The sequence below is a fragment of the Diplotaxodon limnothrissa genome, linkage group LG14 (assembly GCF_057381915.1).
Source record: "Diplotaxodon limnothrissa isolate DT_005_m linkage group LG14, D_limnothrissa_male_GT1.1, whole genome shotgun sequence".
NCBI lineage: Eukaryota > Metazoa > Chordata > Actinopteri > Cichliformes > Cichlidae > Diplotaxodon > Diplotaxodon limnothrissa.
In genome coordinates, this window is record NC_140609.1 from 13,527,958 (window position 1) to 13,543,882 (window position 15,925).

Consider the following 15,925-nt stretch of genomic DNA (forward strand, 5'->3'; position numbering starts at 1 on the left):
TAGATAATAGAGGAGAGAAAAGGAAACTTTACAAGAAAAATATGTGAAGGAAGAGGAGGAGGAAGGAATAGGCCAAGTGAGAAAATATGAGGGAAGAGGAAAGAAGAGGCCAGAGAGGAACAAGGTCAAACACGTGTGATTATGGTCTGTTTTTATAGGTGAGGATGTCGATGGAAGTCCAGGGCACGTCATGTTTACGACATGAACGTGCAGGCCGAGTGTGTGTGTGGTGGCTGAAATTGCAATTGTGCATTCAGACCTGGATACTGCGTCTTTGTGTTGACTCGCTGACTGCTCCATTTCTGTTGTGCTCAAACTAATTCGTCCTTCCTCCTTCAGCGGCTGCTTGCATTCATCTTTCATTACTCTCCCCTTTGTCCACTCAGCCGGGCCTTCATCTCTGCTGTTTTAACAAAAATGTATTTACCCTGACTATAACAACAGATTTGAATTGAGCAGGAACAAACAACAGTTTAGTTTTACATTAATAAAATGAAGAAGTATTTCATAAAAATGTGAAAAAATATAGTGGACACATATGACAACTGCCAAATCAAAAGCGCGTAAAGAAACTAATGACACAGCTAATAACTAATGAAGCTTTCTGCCTCTTAAATCGCTTCACAATAAATACAAATTAATTAAGGCAAAAATGGATATCTATAGAAAATTGCCTCTGTTCATGTTATATTATTTGATTTGATTTGATTTGTTTGAAATGTGTGTAGCTATGTGTATATTTAGTAAGGCATTGTTTACCCTTGTTTCCATGTGTTGCGTCCTCTTTACATGATAAACACAGAAGTAGGTTAATAGACCTTGTGTGTATATTTAATGTGTTTTTAAACAATCCCCAAATTATATCATATTATTGATATTTTCTTTATCTTCTTTTTGGCACTTTTGGTCTTCGATACGTTTCAGGCTTGTTATTATAAAACCATAAAATGCGATTGCGAAACGTTGGCATCAAAATCTACTAAGAGAGCTGGTGTGATTCAGGAGAAAAGCAGCTGAGCATCTGCTTACACTGCCACTGCTTCACCCGAGCTGCCATAAACCTATTCGCAGTTAGGTTACACACCCAGACAACATCCTGGTTTCATCCCTCTTCATCTGGAGTGCTGTAAAATCTCCTGCATCGCTATTTCAGATGTAAAAAGAACTCAACCAAAGTCCCACCTGATGTTTTTGCACATTAACTTGGCAACATAACTGTGCCATCTTTGTGTGTGTTAATTGCACAAAGCACATCAAATAAACAACACGACTTCAAAACTTCTAAATGACAATAACAAGTCATTTAAAAGAAACTGCAGATGATACAGTTGGAAAGTATTCTTTCCCTTATGCCCAACTGGTCGCGGCAGATGGCCTCCGCTCCCTGAGCCTGGTTGTGTCAGAGGTTTCTTCCTGTTAGCTATTAGCTATTATTAATCTGTGGTTCTCTTCCACACTGTGTGTTTTGTCCCGTTTCCCTCACCTAGTTGTCACGGTAGTTGGCCGCTCCTTGCTGAGACTGGTTCTGCCAGAGGTTTTTTCCTGTTAAAAGGAAGTTTTTTCTTCCCACTGTCACCAAATTGCTTGCTCATAGAGGGGGTCGTCTAATTGTTGGGTTTTCTCTGTTTTCTCTGTATTTTCGTCTTTACCTTACAGTATAAAACATCTTCAGGCAACTGTTGTTGTTATTTGGGGCTATATGAATTGAATTGAATTGAATTGAAAGTGTCTGCATTAATAACTGTAGTAAAGTCTCTGTGACAAACCCCATGCTTGTTAAAGGCACATAGACCAGAGCAATGCCAATTAATGTATCACAGGAATTGGAGCAATGATGCACAGGACTTTTCCAACATGCTCCACTTCAGCATCCACTAATGGACTGTCTATACTGACTGTAGTCTTGGTAACTTGTGCTGCAGTGTACTCTGTGTTATTAGCTCAATTAGTGAGCAGTATTTTTCTGAATATACGATTATTCTCTTTCATAACTTTTTTATATAAATGTTCTTGAGCATGGTTGCGTTCACCTGTTCGGGGTAAGTGCGCGCGTTATAGTCCACTTCAGCATCCACTTCGGCATTGTGCACGCCGGGGTCGGTGCATTCACCGCTTCATTATAGAGAGGAAATTGTGGGTATAAATTGTTCTGTGATTTTTGCACCTCAGGAAGATGGGATGCCATAGCAACAAATCGGGGTCCGCGTGGCTGTTTCGTGTGCGCACACACATCATCTTTTGCCATTACCATTTGTAGCATCCATTCAATCTGTTCAGCACCATATCGTCTCTGCTGTGTTCTCATTTGATGGAGAAAAAAAGACAAAAATGGGACGTGCAGGTAAAGATTTAGCTGGATATTTTCCACCTGATCTGTCTGGTTGCTGCCAGCGCATGCACATGCGAATGTTTGCAAATACCCTCGCACAAATATGATGCATGTTACGCAGAAATCTTCAGGCTGCATTGCCAAACACACATCACGGCACGTACACATCGACTTCATGGGGAAGCGTGCAGCAGCTGGACTTTGCCGCCCCCACACCTCATTAGTTGTTTATAAGGATTGTGCAAAGAAAGTTAAAAAGAAGAAGAAAAACATGTGTGAGAGAGCGGATGATGAAGTTTTGTTGGTTTGCTGCAGTGTTCCCGTGTCTTCTTTTCTCACCCCTGCTTGACTCCTTCAATCAATTATTTTTTACTTTCTGTCTATAGTTGTTGCTGCTGCTGCTGCTGTGTTTTGCTTTTCTCCATTTCTGTCTCTCGCTCTATTGCTCTCTCCCTCTCTCAGATGCACTCTGGTTGTTTTCTGATTCCCTTTCTTTTAACCTTGCTCTGACCGTGAAGGTCATCGTAGTCAAAGGAGCTTGCAAAAAAAAGCTTCTGGACTTCTTTAAGTTGCTTGAAGACGTTTCACCTCTCATCCGAGAAGCTTCTTCAGTTCTAAGGTCAAATGGTGGAGAGTACCAGATATAAACCTAGTGGGAGTAACCCCCCACAGAGGGACAAAAGGACCCCCTGATGATCCTCTAATCGCCTGAGCCAAGGTGTGAAACTGGGTGTGGGTCCCAATCAGCCAGAGCTTCGGGTGTGTTCATTGTGAAACCTGGCCCCACCTTATCATGCGAATTCCTAAGGTCAGATGGCCCAGGATGTGAGTGGGCGTTAAGGTGTCTGGGAAGGGATCTCAAAACTGAATTATAGATGGCAGAGAGTTGGTGTCGTAAACCCCCGCCTCTGTTCAAAGATGGTCGCTCACAGTGGACATAGATGGCTTCTTTCACTCCTCTTTCAAATCATCTGTCCTCTCTGTCCAAAATCTGAACATTGGCATCCTCAAAAGAGTGTCCTTTATCCTTAAGATGCAGATGGACTGCTGAGTCTTGTCCTGTGGAGGTGGCTCTTCTGTGTTGTGCCATGCACTTGTGAAGTGGCTGTTTGGTCTCTCCAATGTAGAGGTCTGGGCATTCCTCACTGCACTGTACAGCATACACCACATTGTTAAGTTTGTGTTTTGGCGTTTTGTCTTTCGGGTGAAGCAGTTTTTGTCTGAGCGTGTTGCTGGGTCTGAAATGCACCGGGATGTCATGCTTGGAGAAAACTCTTCCCAGACGCCTTAACGCCCACTCACATCCTGGGCCATCTGACCTCAGGAATTCGCATGATAAGGTGGGGCCAGGTTTCACAATGAACACACCCGAAGCTCTGGCTGATTGGGACCCACACCCAGTTTCACACCTTGGCTCAGGCGATTAGAGGATCATCAGGGGGTCCTTTTGTCCCTCTGTGGGGGGTTTCTCCCACTAGGTTTATATCTGGGACTCTCCACCATTTGACCTTAGAACTGAAGAAGCTTCTTGGATGAGAGGTGAAACGTCTTCAAGCAACTTAAAGAAGTCCAGACGCTTTTCTTTGCAAGCTCCTTTGACTTGCTCTGACCATTTTCACACAGTTGGAGAGCTTCCACAGCATTTACTTACTTTGCAGTTTACACCACACTCTGCATGTTTTTAAAGCTCGAGTCAGCAAGCATGTAAAGACAACTGTATTTCATCTGCGATATCTTCTAACTTCTAACTGATTCTGGTATTACCGCGGGCGATATGACTGACACGGATGATCCACCTCAACTGTGAATGTCCTATTAGCAGGTTTGGCGCCTTCCTTCCATCTCTTTGCTTCCTTCTTGATCTCGCTGTCTTCTGCCTCTTCCCTATCCTCTGAGCTTTATCACTAATCCCTAACCCTGCTTACTACTTCACCTCTGACATGAGCAGCAATAACCAACTACTGAAGGAAGGAAATGGGTGTGTGAGTCCGAGTGTCTGTGTGAGTGCCTGAACACTGCTGAGCAGCACATCAGGAAGGAAGCAGTTAGCTATGACACACATAAACATTGACACAAACACCTATTTTAATCCACGTTTTATGGTGACACTGTTTCTTGGGGACTTTCTTTCTGGAAAAAACCCCACTCTGAAAGTCAAGTAGGTTATTACTAGAAACTTTCATTTTAGTGTAGATAGTCTTTCATATACAGTACTGTGCAAAAGTCTTGAGGCACCCTTATTTCTTTATATTCTACTAAGAAAATGGAAAATAGGAAAATGGAAAATAGCATTTGAAACATGTGGAAACATACATGGAAACACAGTATATAAGGAAAAATCACCATTTGCACATTTCTAAGGTGCTTGTAAGGCCATCTTTGCTGTGACCTGAGACTAATTAAAGAGTAATTTCTTTAAGCAGTCTTCAGGAATAGTTCTCCAGACTTCTTAAAGCTCACTCAAAGCTCTCCTTTGGATGTCACACACTGCTTCAGTAAAGTTGAGGTCCGGGCTCTGGGGAGACCAATCCACTACTGATTGTGTTCCACTGTGTGTTTTTCTAACCGGGTATGTTTTTACTGCTTTGGCAGTGTGTTTGGGATCATTGAGCCTCCACCATGTTTTCTAGATGGGTGTAGACACTCCTGTTGTACCTCTCGCCTGACCTCCTCTATACACACTCATGATTACAAATTTAGATTAATTACTCCACAAGACTTGTTGTCACTGATTTTCAGTCCAGTTCTTGTGTAATTTAGCATATCCCGGACTTTTCTTCCTGTTCCCTTCCTTAAGAATAGCTTCTTGACAGCCACCCTTCCACTGAGACCATTTCTGATGAGGCTTCAGTGAGCAATAGACGGATCGGCTGAAGACTCGGGTACATCGCCTAACCCTGTATTAACATTTATAGCTGAAGACATGAATTCTTAGCAGAAATAAGGAAACACTTATTGTAATTGGAAAGGTTTCTGCAGTAGTCCAGATCCTATTCAGCCCGGCCCTTACAGCCCTTGAAGCACAGTAAACATAGAGAACATAGAGAAGCTGAAACAGCAAAGGGAGTTTCACACTCCTAAAACTCTTCTCATATCTTATAAATGGCTCCTGTAAATAATGTATGTATTCATTACTAACAAAGCCAGTTACAGCCCTTTACGGTGAGAGCAGAAAGCCACATCACAGACATCTACAAACACCAGCACTCTGCGCTCATCACCTGTGAGACTAAATCAATTGCATGCTGCCTTTTGTTGCAGCTTCTGATTTCTTCAAAACCACCCAAGTTACAATTAGCGCAAACCAACGGGCCACACAAAAAACATTCAGTGGAAATCACTGAGCATTCATTGATTCCAGTTTCTCAAATGTCATTAGCTTTTTGTTTTGTGTTGTACATAATTGTAGTTGGGAAATCTTTAGACCTACAAAACAAACAAAAGTCTTCTCCTGGGCACTCGGACATTTTAACTAATGTTCTTTTTTTCTTTTGCAATTTGGGGGTTTTGGACACTGGGACACACTGGCTTGTTTTCAACTGCAATTTATTTTCTTCGAGTTTTTACAGAGGAAAAAAAAAGAAACCTAGAAAGTTTAACAAATGTAACATCTGTTCTAGAATTTCGGGTTAAGGTTGCGGTGGCTCAACAGCCTCTCAAAGCTGCAGACTTCCCTGACCCCAGCAACCTCCTCTAGCTCATCTGGAGGGACTGAGACACTCCCAAGCCATTCGAGAGATATAATCTCTCCAGCGAGTCCTGGGTCTGCCCTGGGGCTTCCCCAGTAGGACATGCCCGGAATACCTCACCAAGGAGGCGTGCAGGAGGTATCCTAGGCATGATGCCCGAACTACCTCACCTGGCTCCTTATGATGTGGAGGATTTGGCTCTACTCCAAGAAAGTTCAAAACTTGCAAAGTGCCTCTTAAATTTAGTTACATAAAATCACTGTCACTTAGTAATTTATCATCACTTCCATAGAGTGTTTAAACCCACCAAAGTGCTGGCTTTGCCTGCACCAATAAGAAGCAATTGTTGTTGCTGTAAATCCAGTTGAAGCCTCTGTCCATTATCCGTGAGTGACAGCGACCTTAATATGGACCAAAGGATCAGTTAAGAAGTGCAAGAAACAATTACAGACACAGAGTCAGACATCGGCTTGGGGTCAGTCCAGCTCTTATGTAAAGGTCACTGAAGTCATGGCATTTTGATCAAAGAACGAAATCCAGAGAACAAATCAGAGTCTGTGTCCAGTCTGTTGCTGGAAGCCCGAGAAAATTGTCTCCTTCTGCACCATCTCCCGTCCAAAAACGACTCCCTGACAGTTTTATCATTATTCAACATGCCATGCACAACAAATTGGCGGTTTTGCAGCACGGCAGAGCCGCTCTCAATATTGCACCCTGAAGATTCGTTTCGAGTGTTTAATTACTTACAGAGCAAATTCATTTTAAAGATGGAAAGAAAGAAAAGAAGAAAGAAACAAAGGAAGAAGTTGAGTTTCACACAGGCTACGTGCTGAACAGCCTGCAATTTCACCAGCAGTGAAGTATCAATCAGTTCGGCTTAGAAGCAAACTCAGAAATGATTCAATTAAGCAGCTGCTCTCGTCTGTTTATATACCTTGTACTTGCTAGGTGAAATGTATTTCTCAGATAAGTATACAGCATAATTAGCTCTTACAGGGTCGGGTTATTGTGCTCCACATCATGAAGGATTTCCAAACAGCACAAGCCTATACAGAGATTTCTATAGAGCAGTAAGGTCTCCTTTCCTCTCCTCTTTCTTTCTTTTTTTCCATTTTCATCATCCTCTCATCTGCCTGTACTCAGTTAGGAGACAGCGCGTGTTGGTATGGAAACTGGCTTATAAACCTTTCAGGTTGCCAACGCACTAACTCACATAGCAACCACCAAGCAACCTCTCAAAATTTTGCTTTGTGATTTTTGATGAACAGAAGTCAGAAAGGTTTGTTATTTATGCTGTTTGGATTCTGCTGGCCGTGACACAACGCACAGCTCCACTGTTCACACAAAGAGCTTTGGATTTGTAAGGTGCTGTGACCGTTTCAGTGAAATAATGACTCCCACAACATCAGGCTCGAAACTGACTGGTGTATAAAATGAAGCGAACCGAGCATTGTTTGAAAAATCAGTCACAGTCATATTAAGACCTTTGCTTATGAGACACTTTGATCAAACTGTGTAAAAAAAAAAAAAAAGAGGCCTGCATCTTGAGAAGTGAAAGAGGGTTTGAATCAGAGGAGTGTGGTGAATACATGCTGTACAAAGGTGAAATATGTGCATGTGTGTTTTCTGCGCTTTTTTCCCTCATCCCGGTTGCAATGTTATTGCAGTTTTGTGCGTTCAAATTCATTGTTTGCCAGAGCTATGCCTCGCAGAGGAGACTCGCGTTGACAAAGGCACTGCAGTGTTGAAACACGTTATCAATACAAACAGAGCAGCTCGCCCTCAAGTGCATGTGTGATCGCCTGCGTGACTTTCCAAAGGAGGGCGTGTCGTTGTTGCCTTCCTGCTGTTGTTTTACTGCTTGTTTTGTTTAAGGAAATTAGTTATGAGTAAAAATAAGTTTAAGTAATTTTCACACACATGCTCAGACATACACCTCCCTCTAAACTGTTAGTCGCACGCTACTTGGAGTATTTCTTTAAACCGAGCAACTTCACTGTAATGGGAGATGACAGTGTTTCAGTACAGGAATCGCACCAGTAAAAACGCCCACAGACAGAGTGATTAAAGGTTTGCACATTGCTCTGTAATGGCTTTGCAGTGAAGAAAAATCGGTGGGTACTTCATGATCATATTGAGTATTTTGTGGCGATCAATAGCAAATAGTTGTGGTTTAGGGGTCGTGCACGCTCAGTGTTTCGATTACAAGTACAGGTCGCACGTTGAGAGGCAGTCTGGTCCGACTCCGAATGACTGCAGTTACTAGTCTGCAAATAGCTGCTGTCTAATTTATAAACGCAGACTGATTGCCAGAACATTGCAGCCGGTCTGGGTCAGTTTGCACTGATCAGCACAGTTTGTCTGCAGTACCTCTCATTGGAAGAGGGGACTCAACTCAAGTGGTTGCCAACTGGTTTTATTTTGGTTAAATTCCTATATATATATATATATATATATATATATATATACGAACCTATATAATTTTGTAGTTGAATTACTGTCCTGCAAAAACTACACTGATCAGGTGCAGCATTATGATCTCTGACAGGAATAACACTGATTATCTTGTTGTCATGGCACATGTAAGTAGATGAGATGTATCAGTGAGCGAGTGAACATTTTGTCTTCAAAGCTGATGTGTTAGAAGCAGGAAAAATGGGCAAGCGTAAGGATTTAAAGAAGTCTGACAAGAGCCAAAATGTAATGGCTAGATGACTGGGTCAGATCATCTCCAAAACTGCGGCTCTGCAGTTCCCAGTCTGCAGTGATTAGTATCTATCTAAGAAATGAACAGTGGTGAACCACCGACAGGGTCATGGGCGGCCAAGGCTCAGTGATGGATGTCGGGAGCGATGGCTGATCTCTGCGCCCAAAAGGCGAGCTACTGCAGCTCAAACTGCTGAAAAAGTTCATGCTGGTTCTGATAGAAAGGTGTGTGAATACACAGTGCATCCCAGTTTGTTGTGTACTGGGCTGCAGAGCTGCACACTAATCAGGATGCCTATGCTGACCTCTGTCCACCATCAACAATGAGCACTTCAACTAGTTTGATGAATCACATTGTCTTTTATTTCATGTGGCCAGTTGAGCATGTGTGAGCGTTGCTTATCTGGGGATCACCTGGCACCAGGATGCATTATGGGAAGAAGGTAAAATTCAGTGTGATGCTTTGTTCTACAGGGAAACCTCAAGTTCTACCATCCATGTGGTTGTTACTTTGACACATACCACGTACACTGTAAAACACTACTCCCTGATGGCTGTGGCCTCTTTCAGCAGGATAATGTGCCACAAAGCAGAAATGGTCCAGCAATAGTTTGAGGAGCACAACAATGAGTTTGAGCTGTTGACTTGGCCTCCAAAATCTCCAGTTCCTCAATCTAATCAAGCAACTGTGGGATGTGCTGAACAAGCAAGTCTGATCCGTGGAGGCCCCACCTCCACTGGTGCCAGATACCAGAACACCCATTCTGGGGTCTTGTGGAGCATATGCCTAAATGCGCTATTTTGACAGCAAAAGGGGGGCCGGCACAAAATTAGGCAGGTGGTCATAATATTATGCCTGATCGTGCCTATAGCTATTTTTGGAGGAATTTCTGTGCGTGTAGGAGTGAGATTTGCAATTTTCACAGATTTATCACAGATAGTTGTCAACGTTACTGCATTCAGTTACAAACCATTCGCAGACTCACTCCTGCTTAATGCCACTGTCAAGAGTCAAGAGTCAAGACATTTCATTGCCGAAGTTCCTTGTGTAAATTTTTGAGGTGCCTTGGCCTCTAAGCTGTTTTTCCTAGTGCAACTGTAACGTTATTATTAACTCCTGTAGACAGACTTGCCTTCTCCATCCTGCAGTTTGTGCTTTTATTACTCTATTTATTTATTACTTTTATGTGTTATTTATTTATATGTCCTGTTTGCGGTTTGTCATCCCACTGGTTGCATCAGATGGCTGCCACCGTCTGACCCTAGTTTTGCAGGAGTGTTTCTTCCTTTTAAAAGCAGGTTCTTGTTACCCACTGTCAACCAGGGGTTGGTCGCTTTAATCAATAACTGGGTGTCTGACATTTTACTAATAGGTTCCATGATGGATTGTTTCAGCACTGCGTGCATAGCTAAGGTAAAGCATTGTGCATTACATGAGGTATGACTGCTATTGTGCACAATAAGTCGTCTTTGTGAGGTGGTTCAGATCCATTTGAGTTTTATCAGCCTTATCTAACAATCTTATATTCCCACTATGAGCATGATCAAGTAATTCCTCTCTTTGTCCTTACCTGCTCCACACACAGTAGAAACACTTCTCCAAATGCACTTTCCTCATCAAGCGGAGCACATCCCATCTAGAAAAAGGAATCGCTATTGTTTTACAGAAAAGGGTCAAGTTGCACAGCCCCCCTTTCAAGCTTTGATGGAGGTCCAAAATGAAAGTAAGACAAAAGAGGGCTGATTTTGGAGAAATCTGCATTGAAAATGAATCCTTTCATTTACATTCTAGTGATATTCTCAGAGAAAAACAAATAGTGAAATGTCAGTACGGTTGTAAATAGCTGTAATCTACCAGCTGTAAGGCTGTTATCAGTCTTTAATCACATGGTACTATAATATGTACATAAAACTGCATAAAGACTGCCCTGTAATTAGCATCGTAATGATACAGTTAAATAGAGAGATAAACATAACAAAACATAAATACATCATTGTCTTAACTCTGTTTGGCTCAGTCGCATCGGAGAGGGCGCTGCTAGTGTGGAGGATGAGGAAGACTTACATTCAACTGACACCTAAGTGTGTGTGTGTGTGTGTGCATCAGGATGCTGTTAATATATCTCCACCATTATGTAGATTAGCCCTATTCCCCTGAGTGCAGCTTTACTGTTTAGTGCTTTCAATCACTCAAAGAGAGTCTGGACAAAAGCGAGCTCTGGATTTCAGCATATACACACTTCCAATCACAGTTTTTTAATAAACATTATATAAATCTCATACATTCACATATATGTTTTATTCATAAAGACAATACACAACTATTAGAGCGCGGTTACTGGCTGGATCATCATCCGATCCCGTGTTCACTGATTACTAATTATGGCCCTTCACATTGGATTCAGGCTGCCAGAGTTTGTGTGTGTGTTTGTTTTACAGGTCTGTGTGTGAGAAAGAGCAGTGGGTGGGTTCACGGGGTGGGTTTGTGTGTTGATTGCGTTTGAGCAGCCCTGGTTTTAATCAGAAACAAGAGATCAATATTCTCTTCAGCTGTACTATGGCAGCAGTAACGTGGAGAATTGTGTTTCCGTGTTTGCGCGTGCGTGCGCGTGCGTGCATGTGTGTAAAAGGTAATCTAGATCACCGAGTCCACGGCAGATGAAGAGACAGTCTTTGAGGAGAATTTGCTTTGAACTAACCCATTTTGAGGTGTTTGTTTGTAGTTCTGCTTGTGTTTCTGAGTATATGTAAGGGCCTGCTCTCCTGCCTCTGTGAGTGTGTGCCATACAGAGCTGATGATATGAACTGTGTGCTGTGCTGATTATGTCTTTGTGTCTTGCAGCTATTAGCCAACACAACACAGTCGATACAGTCTGAGCTTGTGCTGTACTGGAATAACCCTTCACTGTTTACAAAACAGGCAGTCGCTGGGTTTGATATTAGAGCATTTTATATCCGAGCACTCTCACCTCAACATAACCCCATGAGCCAGGGCTTAACCTCTGACTGCCTGTGAACTCAATAAATTCATAAAAGGATTCAACTGGGTTTGGTTCTTAAATTTAGTGTAGTGATAAATTCATAAAATAGCATGTGCCATTGATTATTTGTCCAGCATGAGCTTGTGCATTAAAGCAAAAGTACTACTCAAAGACAAATAGCCATTGCTATACACTCTATGTGATTTTGTATGAATGCTTAACCTTCTTGAATTTATTTCAGACAATTTCAGCCTTCAGTGAACACATCACAACAGTGCTTAGTTTTGATTGTTTTTCCAAACAATTACCATTATCTTTCCCGAGTCAGGCCAATTTTCAGCATTTGAACCGAAGCTGCTTACTTCATTTGAATCGGTCCGCCGTAATCCCGCACTGTGGCTGTCTGTCTGTGATAGCTTCAAATCTGTACTCAGTTAAGTGGCCTAGCTTTTATCAAACTATCATACAAATACCTACAATGTATTAAAAATAACAAGAATTACCAGCAGAGTGTTGACTTGATACGACTGCTTAAGAAGAGCATCCGCTAACATGTGATGTGACTTTGTAAGCGTGCCTAGCCATGGTTTGTTGTGAGTTTGACAGACTTGCATTGGACAGACTCCTTTTAGTCTGTTTGACAGCTTCATGCTAAATGTCCTGTCGCTGTCAGCATCGCTCTAGACTCCGACATGATAAATCTGCCGGCTGATTAAAAGCATCGAGCTCCGGTGGTGTGTGACTGTGTTTCTGCTAAGCTGGTTTTTTCGGATAAATTAGGGTTCCTCCTGCTTTTGATTTTCAGGATTTATTTTCAAAGATTTTATTCTGTTTTATTTAGACTTAAGAAAACTCTATCAATAATAAATGCGGGTGTGAAAAAATGAAAGGGCCAATGATGTAATTGAGTCTTTTTTGAGTTTTAAATGATTCTTCATCGATTTTTATTGCCTTTGAAACTGTGTGCGATGGTAGGAGACCCAAGTAACACCAAAGCATTCTCACTTTTCTTCTCCTGTTGCTATATCATAAAAACTGTAGCCTGAAGGTTTGTGCACAAAGATTTCCTTTATCAGGTCACGTGATATGATTAAATGTTCCAGAACAGCAACCAAATTTAGCAAATTTGTTTGCTTAAAAACAAAATAAGACTTTATCAAAAACCAGAGGATGTTGTCAGATATATTTTAATTATCTATGCTTGTTACTTTTGCAACAACAGCTCTTCCACATCTAACTTCGCTGATACGAATTTTCATGAATTTCCAAATATCTGCAAATAAATAAAGTTATTTTAAGTGGTTCCACAAATAACCTGATGTTTTGGGGTTATTTTTTTTTTTGGGGGGGGGGGGAGTTTCTAAAGTCTACATAGATGTCAAGGAAAAGGGACGGTGAACTTTTAAACCAGAATGTGTAACACAGTCCTGTGGAGTGAGAAGTGTACCGATATTCAAGGACAAAGGTGACGTGCAGAACTATAGTAACTGCAGAGAACTAATGCTGATCAGTCATCTTATGAACAACTGGGAGAGCGATATTGAAGCTTGGTTAGAGACTTGAGATGATGATAACTGAGCTGCAGTATGGCTTCATGCTGAGGAGGATCACTACAGATGTGATGTTTGCTTTGAGAGTGTTAATGGAGAGGTATAGAGAAAGTAGGGAGCAGGTGGAAGAGAGCCTGGAGAGGTGGAGGTATACGCTGGAGAGAAGAGGAATGAAAATCAGTAGAAGGAAGGCAGAATACATGTGTGTGAATAAGAGGAAGAGAGGTGGAAAAGTGAAGGTGCAAGCGGTAGAGACAGTGAAGCTAGATAAATTTTAAATACTTGGGATCAGCCATCCAAAGCAACGGACAGTGCACAAGAGAGGTGAACAGGAGAGTCCAGGCAGGGTGAATTGGGTGGAGATAACTGTCAGGGGTGATGGGAGACAGAAGAAGCAGCAAGAGTGAAAGGGAAGGTTTACAAGATGGTGAGACATGCTGTGATGTACGGTTTGGACAGTTACTGGGGCAGAGCTGGAGGTGGCTCATTGGGAGTGACCAGGATGGAAGAGAATGAGGACATCAGAGGAACAGCTTAAGTCGAGCAGTTTGGAGACAAAGTTAGAGAGGGAAGGCTGAGATGGTTTGGACATGTGCAGAGGAGCGACGGTGGCAATGTTGGACAGATGAAGTTGCCAGACAGAAGGAAAAGAGGAAGACTGCAGAGTAAGCTTCATGGATGTAGTGAAGGAGGACATGCAGAAGTTTGGTGCGACAGAGGAGGATGATGGGGACAGGGTGAGATGGAGCCAGATGACCAATAAGGTTGTGGATGGATGGATGGCACAAACACATTTCTGACCATAACAAAAATACTGGATTAAATTAAAATGGTAAATGGCCTGCATTTGTATAGCGCTTTACTCAGTCCCTAAGGACCCCAAAGCGCTTTACACTACATTCAGTCATTCACCCATTCACACACACATTCACACACTGGCAATGGCAAGCTACATTGTAGCCACAGCTGCCCTGGGGCGCACTGACAGAGGCGACAGAGGCGAAAGGTCAAAGGTCAGCTTCAGTGTGACATGACGCTGTGCAAATAGGAAATAAATCTATACAGAAGGTGAGCTTGTGATTATATTTCTGAGTTTGGTAAACACTGGCTGATGATTGTAGAGATTTTCTGTGATGCTCGGTTGATGACGTTGATGATGTTAGGAATGCATCCATGTTTTAGAATTTGTCGCTTCTTTGTAGCCACAGCCACATTTGAAGCATGCCTGCAGTTTTGTTCCATTAGAATTGGCTCGTGAGCAAATACAGGAAGTTTTATTCTGTCTCGGCGAACTGACAAACCAACAAAAAGCAAGAAAACACAGGTAACAAAGCCAAGTAAAATCAGTTTAACCTGACATTTCATCACTATATATATGTTCTTATATATATTTATATATAAGAACATGTTGGCAGAAGCAAACGACAAAACCGAGATGGTAATTCTATTTCTTTTTTTGAAGTCGGTCCATTATGTGTGTCTTTATAACAGTGTTCCCTTCAGCGTACATACTGACAGTAGAGAGATGAATCATGGGGAGGGTTTGAGGGAGGCGGTAAGACCCAGAGGAGGAACATAGAAAGAGAAAAAGAGAGAGAGAGAGCGAGCATGAGAGAGAGGTGGGAGGAGAGAGGAGGAGGGACTGTGTTCACTCTCAGCTCTATGCCTTGCAGCTCGTGGAGTTAGCGCGCCAGTGTGCGTCTCAGCCTGCCAGCGCGAGTGTGTGCTTCGGTACTTCGCCGTGTGCGCGAATGTGTGTGTGACTCCGGCGCTCTCTCTGCGTACGACAGGTGGAGATGACATGACTGCGCTTGAGAGGAAGAAAGGAAAGGACCTGTAAGGACTTCACAAACACGTTCACCTTTTTTCTCCCCTCCTACATTCCCTCACACACACCTTTAAATTCCTGCACTCCTCAGATGTAGGAAGAGATAAATTGTTGTGTCTAGGAGTGTGTGTGTGATGGAATGGAAATGCTCCTTTGCCAGCAGCTTATCACTTAAAGTCTGACAGCTGGCGTGCACAAAGGACAACTCAAACACGCAGACACACACAGAGGTACTCACTGCTGTTTTTGATCCCTACAGACGTGGTCAGCAAGTGTTCCTGCGTCCTGACGAGAGTTCAGCTCCAGCCCTGAGTGCCAGACAGTCCACCACGCTGTCCGAACAACTCCAGGTAGGATCTGCTCTCTTCTCTTCTCTTCTCTTCTCTTCTCTTCTCTTCTCTTCTCTTCTCTTCTCTTCTCTTCTCTTCTCACACTGCCTGAAAAACAGGATGCAATATCCTCTGCGCCCTATGCCCTCTATTCTGTTTCATCTTCCTTTCAATTATAAACAATACTGATTTTTTAAGCATTTTCCTCCTACTCTCCAGTTTTCCCAATATAAAATCTTATCATCCTTTTCTTTGACCTCCCTTTAACATCTGTCGTCCCCCCTCTCTCTCTCCCTTTTTTTGACCCTCTCTATTTTTTTTTTTTTGGGGGGGGGGGGGGGGGGGGGGGTTGCTAATGATGACTTTTTGTCTGTGGAGGGTAAGTTTCAGCTCCTGTTGCTTTCTCTCTTTTTCTGTTGATTGAGTCACTGAGAGGCTTTATTACTTCTCTGGATGTGTGTGTGTGTGTGTGTGTGTGTGTGTGTGTGTGTGTGTGTGTGTGTGTGTGTGTGT

At 42.6% G+C, this 15,925-nt stretch overlaps 1 protein-coding gene across 3 annotated transcripts in view; it reads left to right on the plus strand.

Moving 5' to 3' along the window:
* pde2a (phosphodiesterase 2A) overlaps positions 1-15,925 on the plus strand; it is a 181,919-nt gene that overhangs the window by 44,017 nt on the left and 121,977 nt on the right. For 2 of the 3 annotated variants that reach the window (XM_085370371.1, XM_085370373.1), the window contains exon 2: positions 15,343-15,433. In XM_085370371.1, the coding sequence (XP_085226497.1) occupies positions 15,343-15,433 (91 nt within the window). Of the gene's footprint in view, positions 1-14,984; positions 15,092-15,342; positions 15,434-15,925 lie in introns of those variants that run through there. The other variant, XM_085370372.1, reaches the window with a different exon arrangement.